The 13,709-nt window shown below is 46.3% G+C and overlaps 1 protein-coding gene across 1 annotated transcript in view; it reads left to right on the top strand.

Moving 5' to 3' along the window:
- Window positions 1–13,709, top strand: part of IGSF9B (immunoglobulin superfamily member 9B) — a 103,085-nt gene that overhangs the window by 54,135 nt on the left and 35,241 nt on the right. The window contains exons 9-12 of the mRNA XM_073320740.2: window positions 3,020–3,160; window positions 4,583–4,699; window positions 7,607–7,757; window positions 9,223–9,334. Coding sequence (XP_073176841.1) covers window positions 3,020–3,160; window positions 4,583–4,699; window positions 7,607–7,757; window positions 9,223–9,334 — 521 coding nt within the window. The remainder of the gene's footprint in view (window positions 1–3,019; window positions 3,161–4,582; window positions 4,700–7,606; window positions 7,758–9,222; window positions 9,335–13,709) is intronic.

Below are 13,709 nucleotides of genomic sequence, written 5' to 3'. Positions count from 1 at the left end.
TGACTTAATCGTTTGGTTCTTTTTCGCAGTAACCCCTCTTCCACTGAAAAAGTATACCCTCCTGTGGATGCGGGGATGGGTAATCTTCCTCCGTCTCACTCACCCCCTGTGGGTGTTTATAGCCACCCCCTGCTTTCTTTTGCCAATATTGACAGGCTTGGGGCAGCTCTTTGTAAATCCACCTTTCCCACCAGGAGGGAGGCGGGAAGGGGGAACCCTGGACTTCATGTGCCAGTTAAACTTGTCATAACATGGAGTCTTCGGCCTAGGTTCTCATATGGCTCCTGTTGGTGCAGTATCTAAACCTCACGAACCTAATGCCAGCATTGCTGTTAAAGTGACCACTTTGGCGACTCAGGGTTTTATGGGAGGCTGATGTTAAAAGCCCGTTTAAAGAGTCTCCATCCTGCTATGCTCCTGGTATAATGATCTGAGCAAGGACTTCAGGCCTTTAATATTTTAAACTAAACATTCAATATTTAAAGTTTTGTTTAAATATTAAAGGGTTTAAAGTTTTTGTTCTGACTGTTCAAACCAGGGATCGTAGCGGATCTAGAACATGGCCTGTCATCTCCGGTATCAGCCACCCATGGCATGGGTATCTCAGATGTGATTTTGATAAGATGGCTGCTGTCAGCTGGAGGAAATTCAGAAGTTCCAGTTGTGAATATAAACTTTTGCCCCATTTATTCTTTGGGGAAAGGTCTCCTTTCAATTTCTTTGTCTGAGTTATCTAGACCATATCTAGCTCATACTTTGTCCTGCCATGAGTGCAGGGGACTGGACTAGATGACCTCTTGAGGTCCCTTCCAGTCCTATGATAACTTTTCACCCTCCTTGTCCCCTTTAACCTGGGCACTGCATGCATTTCAAGACCAGAAAAAAGGGGTGGTGGGAGGTGCTGGATCAGTAGCCCTGGAGACAGGCATCCATTGTCCACAGCACAGGAGCTGCCCGTGCCAATACCCACCCCCCATATTGCCTCAACCCTGCCCTGTTGGGTCCACTGCTAGGTTTCAGAGAGGAGTTCAGTTTCTCTGGCGCATTGAGTCCTTGACCTCTCCAAGGAGAATAAAAAAGGCCAAGTTGTGCTGATGACTTTTTTCTAATGGGGATACAAAAGAGAATGGACTGGGACCCCCACCGATTCATCTGCTGATAGTAATGACTTCTGAACACTATTGATCTGGGTAGTGTATTTGAATTAGTGCCCCCGGCTAAGTATTCCATACCCCATTACCAGGGCCCTGTGCCAACGACTTTCCCTATAGCAATAGATTTATACCATTCAGATAGATCCATTATAACTAGCCATCACAGCTGGTAGTCTCAAAATGATTACAAACATTTTTAAAGTTGTATTTAAAACCCACTATGTTCAGAAGAGACTCTTCCCTGTGGATGAAATCACAACAAAAGGAACACTTGTTCTGTGTGTGATTCTAAGTGTCTCTTTAGGTTGTAAATTCCTGGAGGTAGGGACATTGCCACTTTGTTTTCCTTTTAAAACCGTTGTTTCAGATATCTCATGTTTGTAAAACACTTGAGATGCTATGTTACTTCAGGAGATTTTTTTCAAAGTATTTTGGGGGGATTTAGATACTTTACCTTAAACATAATGGAAGGTGTGTATCAAAATCTCAGCCATAGCCTGTACACAGCAAATAGGCAAAAGCAAAATGATGGGATTAACCATTTCAATGCCACTTGACACCAAGCACCTGGCGTAAACCTGGTTATATTCCAGAGAAATGTTAGTTTAGTAAAAAACACATCTGCTTTTGGCTGCAGCATGGTTGACGAAATTGGTTTCAGCAGCTGTCACGTTAAGTTCAAACTCTGTGTCTCTCGCCACTGCTGAGGAGCTGAATCAGCATTTTGTGGAGTGTTGGAAGAATTTCAGAGCAGCAGCAGCAGCAACATGAAGAATGAAAAGAATTTGTTCAAATGACGTCTTGAGTGGGCTTCGTGATGCGGTACAAATCTTGAAATGGCAGCAATGTTGTTTAGGGTGGTGGAGGAGGAAGGACCGGGAGTAACGGCATGAAATTGAGCAAAAGAAAACTCAAGCTGAACATCAGGAGGAAGTAACTTCCTGAGATCAAGATTGGGTAGGGTTTGGAGTACTCTTCCCGGAAGAAGTGCTGACACTTTTATTGCTTGGAACAATAGAAACTAGATTGGATAAAATCTATTCACCAGCGAATTAGACAGCAATCCCGCCTTGGTGCCTGGGATGATGGCCTTGGTGGGCCTGATACAGTACAGGTGTTCTCCATCTCTGAAGAGAGGATGTCACACTGCAAATAAAATTGAACCTCTTCATGAGACCATTTTTGCCTCTGCTTTGTGGAGGTAGGAAGCTATAGAGGGTAAGGAGCTCTGGAATGCTTTGAAGAACAGTGTGCACCATCTGGACGTTCCATTGCTCCTAAAGGTGTGTTTTATGCTCGGAGTAGCCTTGCTTTGTGGCTGACTCGAGAAGGAATGTGTTGATTCATAGATTTTTTTTTTTTTTTTTTGAAGCCCAGAAGGGAGACCATTATACTAATCTAGTCCGAGTGGGCCAGAAGAAACTATTCTAATTATCTGGTTGACATCTTCTTGGGTTTTTCATAATCTAGAGAGATTCAAGGAGTTGAAAAGTTTTGGAGTTTATGGAGTTAGAAACTCTGCAACCAAGGAACGGAGGTTCTAACTCCTGACCATGAAAGTCCCATTTGTCTGGCCTGCAGAGGGGATCCCATCTGTGATATGGAGCTGTCATTAGCAGCTGTGCTGTATTTGAAGGTGTTGCAAGGTGAGAGCAGAAAAGGGAATAAAGGGTCTCAGACAATACACAGGATCTCCAGCCCAGAAATTACAGTGACTCGTTACTACAAATAAACTTGAGAATGGATTAAGATTTGGACATCTCACAGAAGCATTGAAGACCATGTTCAGGGGATATTTTGGGACCATGGATAAGCGATAACTACTCTTGGTCTTGTGGTAACTCCCATCTCTCTTGGCCTTCCAGTATTCTGGCTGGAACCTGCTGGAAGACGGGTCAATCCGAATAGAGGAGGTAACAGAGGAAGCTCTCGGCACTTATACCTGTGTGCCTTATAACGCCCTGGGTACGATGGGCCAGTCCCCTGCTGCCCGACTGGTACTGAAGGTAACATACCCATTTGATTCCTTGCTATCAGAAAACTTTCAGTAGTTTCTTTAATGATGGCATTATCATGCCAAAGAAAAGTTCTCTGGGGCGGTGCTGGGGATTGGAGCACATGCATGTATTTGATAAAAATCAGGATGGATAAAAATTATGATTTAAAAAAAATGAATTTTTTATATTGAAATGATTTTTTTTAAAAAGTACACGTCACTAGTTCTTTCCATTGTACAGTCTTTAATTGCTGCAATGGATGGCTTGTACTTGTTTCTTTAGCTAGCTTTCGAATAGTTAGGAGAAGTTTCAGATTTTTACATAGCCTTTTTTCTACGAGGAAGTTTCATTCTTCACATGCTCATGTGTGCTGAAAGAAGTAAGTGCGGGCCCTCAGTAATGGTCACACTGTGTGGAAAAACACAAGCTCAAAAGCAAAATTGATTAGCAAATAGCCTGTGTTAGATTTGTGACCAACACTACCTTCCTATATATTGAACTTTTGCAAGTTAAGAAAGCTGGAGTGTTTTGAAGTGGGTTATACATCTTCATCAGGGTTTATAGTTTAAAGCCAATGGGACTTGGGCTTCCAAATCACTTAGATGCTTTTGAAAATCCCACATTTAGGTGCATAAATATCGGCGTAGGCTCCTATTTTTGAAAAAAATTGGTTTGTGGTTTTTTTTTTAAATCACAAGAACTTTGTTAACGTATTGAGTCAAAATACGTTACCACTGAAGCAAAGATTTTTGCCGCTAAAAGATTTTATAAAAAAAAATAAACAATTTTAGCCCTCGACGCTGCAAACACTTAAGCGCATGCTTAACTTGAAGTCCATTAGTACTCCCAATGAAGTCCACAAGACTGTTCTTGTGAGGAAAGTTCCTGCATCATCTTTTTTTTTTTTTTTTTAACAAAAAGACAAGCTGAGTGTTGTAATGGTTAATGTTTTATTTTGATGTTTACATGGCAATGATTTGTAAACCTGTTACAGCTTTCAACATAAAGAAAAAGTTACTTACATAGCTGCTGAAGTGTTTGCAAATTCAGGGCCTTAATTTCCAATATTTTTGGTCCTCCCCTCTCTCCCCCACATTTAGTTATGTACAATTCAGAGATGACACCCGGGCAGAGTGGTCCTCTAGAAATTTTCCCAGCGTTTATAACGTGCTATAAGCTTAAATTGCTGCAGCCCACCTTTTCAATTCATTTTACAAAGCCCCAACCTGATTTAAAATCAATGAATTAAAAAAATAAACAAACAAACCAGGTGATTTAAATCCTTCTGCCCTGATGAGAACCCATTAGTTCTTAACTTGATTTGTGAGTAGATCTTCAAGGAGTGAGTGTGTGTGTGTGTGTGTGTGTGTGTGTGTGTGTACACGTGCCAATTGTCTGGTGACAGTTACTTGAGTTTTCCCTTGGCTGCAGGACCCACCCTATTTCACGGTGCTACCAGGCTGGGAGTACAGACAAGAGGCAGGGAGGGAGCTGTTGATCCCTTGTGCTGCTGCGGGAGACCCCTTTCCTGTCATCGCCTGGAGAAAGGTACCCGGCCTGCCAGACAAATCTGCAGTGCCTTTGGCTTTTGATGAATATTGCAGACAGAGAAGCCACACTCTCTGTCCCGGTAAGAACAAACTGCAGGTACAGCTGCTTCGCTTCGGGCTGCACCACTGCCGTCCTGTCCCGCAGGTGGGTGGGGGAAACCCAGCTCCTGACAACCAAGTGTTTAATACCATGAAACCTTCACAGCAGCATCTGCAAAGCTGAGCAGGGCCCCCGCCCCCTCGTCCTCTGGCTGCTCCACACTGCTATCAACTTCAGGAACACCCACCGATGCTTCCCCACCCTTTCTGCCGGGGTCGCCACCTGCAGGACAGAATAACCCTCCTGGGGTGCTAGATTGGGACGATGCAGAGTTGACTGCATCAGCAGGTGAAGCGTTGGCAATGGTAGGGCAGGGGTTCCCCGTGACGGTCCGCGGCTGCACTTTTGGAAGTATCCCCCTCTCGGTGGAAGCTACCAGGCTTTTTTAGTGCAGTCCCGCAGCTGCTTTGGTCTCCTCTTGGAATGTATATTCTGCAGCCTGGGGCATTTGCCCACACATGGGTTCTTCATGGTAAAGAACCAGCCTTTTACTTTAACACCTCCGGAGGGCACATAGAATTGGAATGGAAAGAAATATTTTTACTTTTGTCTCAGTTGTGTCCCCAAGTGCCCCTGTGATGCAGCCTGCATCGGCATGATAATGGCGTCCTGAGATCCTGCTCTAATTCCAGGCCCTTGAACTGGCATGTCATAGGGTAGCTCTATGACAACGGCTATTATAGCCCGGTGGATTTTGGCCTGAGGGGGAGCTTTTTCCCACTTTCTTCTGTACAGTCTGGCAGCTAGGGATGGAGAATTCCCTCCTTTGGACTGGGTCTTCTGCCCAGATACACAAGCTTCTTGTTTTCCAGTAGCACCAATAGTCCTTCCTCAGCGACCAATGTAGTCACTCGCTGTGGGCTTCCCAGGTCTCTGCATGTTAGCCAGCGTGCCCCTCCTCTCAAGTCTCCATTCTCCATATAGAAAAGCAGTCAAACCAGTGGGACCTGCTTAGCCCTTTGTCCCTACTGCAGGACCTTCTTCCCGGGCCTTCCATTCTTTTACTGCTCTTTCTTCTTTATTTGCTGCTGTTTTGTGGCGCTCTCCAGCCTTGCATACACGATGCACAGGGCCGGGATTTCCCAAGTACGCCATATCTAGCTTAGGGGAGAGAGCGGGAGATGGAAAGGCTCCCAACAGGACAAACAAGTAGTTATGTTGGGGCAGTCAGTGCAAGGGTACGCTAGCTCACTGTGGAAGACCATGCACAGCTGGCGTTGCCCTTGATTTTTCTGGGTTCGAGGCAGAAGATAATAAAGTAGCCCAAGGGCAAACCTCCGTGGATGCGGGTAAGAGAATGAGCAATTGAAGTGATTTGCTCACTCCTCTAGAACACTTGCATCTTTCTGTCCATCTTATTTCCTTTCTCCTTCATTTCTTTTAATCCTTTCCTTTATTTTTCCTGCTTTTCAACATCTTCCCTTCTGCCCCATGGTGTTTTCTGTTTCTTCTGCCTTGATTATCCCTGGGCATGTCATCGTCCAGTGTTTTCAGTTAGGACTAGTCTGGACTTACCTGGGTTCCATCAGAAAACATAAAACCAAAGGCCCTCACACACTCTACAGGCTCATGAAAGCTACGGCCACTTCAAACCTGGCTTCTGTGGTGAGGCCACTGAAGGCCTTGGATTCAGCACTGGGAGCCACTTAGGGCGGTTGATCGCGCTGCTCCCCCACCAAAAAAAAAAATCTAGCCATATACAGGTGTTGAAAGATAACATTGCATAGAAGGCCAGTAAATCCTAACAAAGCTATGCACAAGAAATCCACAGAAAAGCTATGCACACGTTGTGGGGAATGAGGGCTTTGAAGCGATTTAGGATTTGTACAACTTCAGTTTATGGGTGTGAATGTCACTGGTTATGGAACCCAGCATCTCAGCCATCAAAAGAGACGGTCACCTTCCCCTCTCCCCCCCCCGCCCCCCCAATTAAAACAAAACGGAGCACCTAGGCTTTTCTTCCTGAATGTTTCCAGCCTTGGTAGCCCTGTTTGTGAAATGTGTCCTTTTGAACCTTTACTGAGGAACACTATGGTGTGGATACAGTTTACTTTCTAAGAGTAAATCGGAGTATTATTTAAGGCATTCGTATACAGGCATATTCTCTACTCGTACCATTGCCACTGAGACAAATTTGACCTCTGGTGTGCAAACTTAGAACCAGGTAAAAGGTAGAGATCACATTTTTAAAATGGGGCAGGTTTGTTCTTAATGGTGCATTTGCAGGCTCCAGTGGACACTAAGTGGTTACTCATTTTAGGTTTTGAAAGTGTGAACTGGAGCAATCAAAGATCCATATCACTCACCCTAACTGACATAAAACTCTGGCTTAGTGCGTGTGATCATATCTCCTTCTAGTGGCTGGCACCAGAGACTACAATAGCCTGCTACTTGCAGCTAAAGGAGTTCTCTTTTATCTCAAGTGCTAGAGAGACTTGTGCTTTGGATGCTGAACGTCCCAGGTTGAATCTCCTCAGAGGTCCGTGGTGTCCGTATGTCTGTGTGTTTATGCTTACGTAGCCAAGTTGTATACACGGCTCTGTTCTGCATGCCTTATGTCTAATTATCCTGCCATTTTTAATTGGCATGGTTAACTGAAAATCCGTAAACGTGCTGCCATCTGCCGATCTTTGTAGCCAGCTCCAAGTGCTGGAGAGCCTGGAGCCTCTTGACCCCCGGCTGGTATTCTGTGGGTCTCGCACGTAGAGCCTCGCTACCAGAGTGTGACCTCATGCTGCTGCTGTGCAATGTGCTTCTGAGTTGTTGTTGTTTTTCTTCCCCTTTGCTCTCTCTTCTTTGCTCAAGGTAGGGAAGCCCAGTAGAAGCAAGCACAACACCCTTCCAGGTGGCACCCTGCAGTTCCGATCCCTCAGCAAGGACGACCATGGGGAGTGGGAGTGCGTCGCTACCAACGTGGTCGCAAGCATTACTGCCAGCACTCACCTTACAGTCATAGGTATGAGAAGGCCAAGGGCTGGTCGGGGGGGGGTGGGGGCTTGGGAGAGCACGGCAAGAGGGGATAACTGAAGGGGAATAGGGAAGGGTGGAGGAGGGGGAAATAGAAGGGAAGGAGCGGGTGTCGTCAAGAAGGTGGGAGAGCAAAGGCCGTGCAAGGGGATAAGCAGACCAAGAGATTGCTGGGAGGAAAGGACTGAGCTGGAATAAAGGAGGTTGGTGATGGAGGGGGGAAACAGAGGAGCAGCTGAGGGGTGGGAAAAGGTGCTGAGTGGGAGGGATGAGGTTAGAGAGAGAGACCACACTAGTCTCTTCAGGTGCCCTCCTCACAGGACATTAGCCCGTAAGTCTGTGTGGGGATGGAGGGTGGGGAAAATGTCTTTGGATTCCCCTCCCAACCTTCCCTACCCTCCTTTGTATTCTGAATTGATCTGAGCCCTGCATCTCCAGCGGCTGGGTACATAGACACTGCAATTGAAGGTGTAATTGTAGTGTGGGTAGGCATACCGGCGCTAGCTTTAATCTAGCTACTGCAGGTAACAATGTGACTGAGGCTGCAGCAGCCTGGACTTGAGGGCTGATGGGCTACCGTCACACCTTAATATGTGGTGTTGATGTACCCTTTGTTTGCTCCTGGAGTCGATTACCTGGGCTTTCAGCTTGTAAATGGATTGGCTGTTGGATAATTTGGAGGCGGGGGTGCGCTTCTCTGTGTCAGGAGAGGTTCATGTTTCCTGTCTGATTGTGCCAAGCTGTGTGTCTGAAAGGTATTACTCAGGGGCGCTTCTCATGAAAAGAAGAGCAACATTTTCCTTTAATTTCACACTCCAGTGGTGCTGTCTTTAAATCTCTGTCCTTTTTATTACGGCCACGTCCTGAGGCAGATTGAAGGGCTCCCCTCCTCGCTGGCCAAGTGTGTCCTCCCCTGCCGCAGCACAGTTAGAAGACAATTTGGTTAAATCTCGAGGGTTTCTTAATCCTGTGAACTCCCAGATACTAAAGTATGTTCCTCTGTGGTTCCTCTAATTAATGGACTTGCTTGCTGAGAAGGCTAGGTGTGCAGTAGTTCTGTGTGCCCAGCACACCTGCATGTTTCCCAGTAATGCTTTCTGCTGGGAGAAGCGGGTGCTTAAAATGGGCCCCTTCTCTGAATTGTCAGACCACCAGTACAGATAGAGGTGGTCGGCACCACTGACCTATCTGGATGCATTCTCCAATGGGACAGATCTTGCTTCCCGAAAGTAAAGTTTTAAGTCCTCTCTGAGTGCACAGAGGCAGGGGAAAATGTCCTTCCACTCCTAAGAAGAAGCTCCCATTCCTCTAGGCTCCTGTTGTCTTTAAACAACCATAAATTCCACAGTCCAAGGGCTGCCATTCTTCTGGGTGCTCTGGTGACTGGCCCTATGTGTGTGTATGTATATTTCTCTCTGTTTTGCCTCTTACACTGAGTTTCTCTCTACTTTCAGGCACAAGCCCTCATGCCCCGTGTAGTGTGCATGTCGTGGTCTCCATGACCTCTGCCAACGTCTCCTGGGAGCCTGGCTATGACGGTGGATACGAGCAGACATTCTCAGTTTGGTATGGCCCTCTGTGAGTCATCCCAGCATGCTTTGCTCTCTGCTTCGTTACCTTTCTCCTCAGCCACAACTTGGAGCCAAGCATAGGCACTGCCATTTCTAAGCTGGGGTGGGTGAGGTGGTGAGGGGAGCTTCCCATGGGCAGGACGGCTGTGAAAAGCATGGGTCAGATTCCAAGCCAGTGTAAATCAGTATAGCTCCATTGACTTGAATGGGGCTACACCCACTTACATCCTCTGATATTTTCTGCTCTGTTGAGCCTTGGTGCCCCAGAAGAGTTGAAGTGTGGGGACCTGCGAGGGGTTCTGATAATTTTTTGCTGAATACTCTGCTGCTGCTTCGTTGAGGGTTTGTTCTGGTGGACTGTCTGTCTCTTTCTCTCTTTTCCCCCTCTTCCTATCCCTGCTGCCAGTGGATCTGAGAGACAGATGTATAAGTCTACATGTACAGTTGTCAACCCCTTGCCCTTGCATGTGTTTCTGTTGTAGAAGGCTCTAGGTCCGCCATGCTTTCATTGGTCCTTTTGTCAGCCCTGAAAACTTACTCTGCTTATGTTAGAGTGGAAATACATTTTTTTTCATTAATTCCCACCTGCATGTTTTATGTTATTCCCACCTATACCTAGTTAAAGATGAACTGAAAATCCTGTTTTGAATGCTTAACAGCCAAATCACTGACAGAAAATATAGAGACTGTAAAGTATACTCTCAAGAAACGTGACTACGTCAAAAGGCCACTGCTTTACTCCACAACTGCCTGTGGGTATTCAGAGTCCTAGAACAAAAGAACGACCACACTGGGTCAGACCAAAGGTCCATCTAGCTCAGTATCCTGTCTTCTGACTGTGGCCAGTGCCAGGTGCTTCATAGGGAGTGAACAGAACAGGTAATCATCAAGCGATCCATCCCCTATTGCCCATTCCAAGCTTTCTAATAATACCACTCGGGACTTACACAGAATACGTCTCCGATTTGCTGACTTCAATGAGACAAGTGAGCGTTTGTTACATTTTTAGTCCTCTTAGCCCTGCTGAGCCACCACAACTGTAAGAAAGCAGGCTGCATCTTACTTCCACTGGCACATCTGCCACATAGGATCCTGCTCCCACTGATGTCAAAGGTGGAATTCCAGCTGACCTCAATGGAGAGGATCAGACCCTACATTCTGAGACGGAACGCACTTCTGCCTGTTGAGATGCCCTAAGGGCGAAGGCCATTTCCTGCTCCCACTGGCTCTGCGAAGAATCGAAGACCTCTAAGGAAGACGACAGTTGCTTAATGGAAACAAATGATACGGCAAAAAGGACTCATATTTTCTACCTATATTGTCGGTGTTCTTCGGTTTTACAGTAATGATTGGCCAAAACCGTTGACAGTTGCTAGATTTAAAAAGCTGTTTAACACCTGTCCAGAGTAAACACCAAATTCTGATAGCTTTTGAGGGTTTCTGGATCCACACATTAAACAGTCGTGCCAAGATTCACACATCCAGCATCCCAGCGCAACGAGGCCCACAGCACGGGGATAAGTGCCAGCATTCAATCTACAGCTTCCCAGCGTGAAAGGACCTGCATGATCGCACCAGGATTCGTGCACCTGGCTGCCAGAGGTGTTGTGACTCACACATAAGTGCCAGAGATTCACATTCCCAACCTGTGACTGAAGTCGCCCCCTTCCTCCCCCCAGTAGCGCTGCTCTTTAAGCCAGCTTTCCTTTTTCCCCACGGGTAGTGGACTGTGGAAATGCTTCTGCAGTTAACCCTTGTCGTGAGAATCGTGGTGGGCTGCAGCACAGACCAGTGTCTCATTTGGATGCTGAGCTTATTTGCATTCTGTTCCTTCTCAGGATCTCTGTCAACTGAAATATGAAACGTAAAGGTGATGACGACCTTCTGTGTTTCAGCTATGGTTTTCTTCTTCCCCTTCCCTCCTCCCCCACACCAGTTGGTTCGTTCGTTCGTTCTTTTCTTAATGTGGCCAGATGGAGTCTTCAGATAGAGTGGAGATTGGATACATGCTTCCCCTGATAAATTCTGCTCTGCTTGAGACAGAGCACCCTACCAGAGCTCGGAAAATGGGGGCTGGGCAGTAGCATGGGGAGACAAAAGAAAGGGAATAAAAAGAGGGAGAAAATGAGAGCGCGAGAGAGAGCGAAAGGAGGGAGGAAAAGAGCTATGAACAAGCAAGAGAATGAGCTTAGAGTGCAGAATTCACACAACTGCCTCTGATTAAAATGTCCTTGAGAAGGAATAATTAAACCTCCTTCCTTTTGAAATGCATCTCACCTTGGAGGAGGATGTCAGCTGCTGCTATTTGCTGCCAGCTTCCTTTAATGATTCTTTGTCTACTTCCTGAGAAGCCAGGATCTCCCATCTACTTTGAGATACCAAACAAAATGAGACTAAAGTAAAAAACGGTGGAAGAGGAATGGGTAGATGGGGGAATATTAGCTCACACCTTGACTAGGGGCTGTACAGTGGTGTTGGACGATAGGTCCAGTGTGGTGTGGGAACCACTTCTGGGTAGAGGAGGAGGAGAGCCCACTTTGCTTGTAGAAAGTCATCCCTCTGAGTATTAGCTGCTCATGGGAAGTGTCAGCCAGGGAGACCCTGTGGGATATGGTGCCGGAGGGATGGGAGAGAGAAAGCCAAAGCAGGCTTGTCTGCTGCAGAGCTACTGCTCATTATTCATGTCCACTTATCAATGCCAGCCCTCCTCTCCTTCACAGATTGGAAATCCGGGCAAAGGTTATGCATTCTTCTCCCTGCTGTATTTATATGACCCTCCTCAGAGACCTTTCCTGCAGGTCAAGTACTTTGGACTCTGCTCTTTCTCGCCTTTGTCCTTATTGGCAGCTGCTGCCATCCTTCTAACTTAACGTTTTCTCCTGCTTTGCTGAGCATCCCATGTTGACAGTGTTGTTCCGTATCTCACCCTTTTGGCTGTGCTGGGACGCTTTGATTATAAATTTCACCCACTCTGTCAAAAATGGCACTTTCTCTTCCAACGAACAAACCAGAATAAAGCTCCGGGGAGCTGAAAAGTTAATTCCGTCCTGCCAAGTGTGCAGTGTTCGGGACTACGTTTAGTGAGACTTTGTGGTCTGTTGTGCCGCTTTAGGGTAGTTTTATGTGGGTCTGAACAGCACCTTCCGTGGGAGCGAGACCTGGCCTGGGGCTTTTGGCTTTTGTAGGCTAATGCAGAGGCCAAGAGTTCACATGTAGTCGTGGATGTTACGATCTACGTGGGTCAGAGGAGAATGGGCCATGACTCTGAGGCTGCTGTTCTTTATAAAAAGATCTAAGCGGCGTTTACTTCTGCCTTTATTCGCTGTCCAGGTGGGTTTGAGAAAGGAGAATGGCATTTATAAAAAAGCACTGTTTATCAATGACTTTCCTTCCGTCTTATAGCGTGCATTTCATCTAAGGACCTTAAAGTGCTTGCAAATATATCTGCCCCTTCAGAATATATCTCTAGTAGGGGGATCACATGCTGGTGGGGACCAACAAGTCCCATGTGTAGCCCAGACTCTGTTTCAGCTCTTTCCCCCTTCTTCTCTAGTTGTTAGGGCGTGCTGTGAATACAAGTCCAGCTCCACAGAGACATTTGGAGAGAGTCCATGCGACAGCAGCTGGGTAGTTCAAGCATGCTGCTTGTGTCTGTGCAGCATCTTTAGGGAAGAGCTTTCCCCATGCTTTGATGGTGATCAGTGCTGGATTTATAACCAACGCCCCTCCTGTGTCATGCTGTTCCAGTTACTTAGCTGCCTTACTGAGATTGACAGCTTAGATGCCTGGGCCAGGCATCAATAACGAGCCAGTGGGAGGGAACGCTTGAAGGCAGCAGCGTTAAATACTGCAGGGAGACCTGAATCAGACAAACATTTTTGAGCGCAGCTTCTTTTCTGACCTCAAACCAACTGATGGTGTGACAGAGGATTCTGGGAGCTGTAGTTTTTAAGGTAGTTTTGTTAAACAGGAAAGACTTCCTATCCACTCTGTTTCTCTGCAGGACTCTTTGCTTCTGGTAAAGGAGTACTTGTGGCACCTTAGAGACTAACCAATTTATTTGAGCATAAGCTTTCATCATCTACAGCTCACTTCATCGGATGCATAAAGCTGTAGCTCATGAAAGCTTATGCTCAGATAAATTGGTAAGTCTCTAAGGTGCCACAAGTACTCCTTTTTTTTTTTTTTTTTGCGAATACAGACTAACACGGCTGCTACTCTGAAACCTTTGCTTATGGTGTATGCAGAGTTCCTCTGTGCATATGGCTTTGTTCCCCCCTTGGCCACTTCCATAGCTTCATGCTTTCTTTCTCCCTCCATTGTGGCAGTATCTGTCTTCTCCCCATCCCTTATCTCCTGCTTTGTAAGCT

Source organism: Lepidochelys kempii, chromosome 22 (assembly GCF_965140285.1).
Source record: "Lepidochelys kempii isolate rLepKem1 chromosome 22, rLepKem1.hap1, whole genome shotgun sequence".
NCBI classification, from domain to species: Eukaryota; Metazoa; Chordata; order Testudines; family Cheloniidae; genus Lepidochelys; species Lepidochelys kempii.
This window is presented reverse-complemented; position numbering and strand designations above follow the sequence as displayed.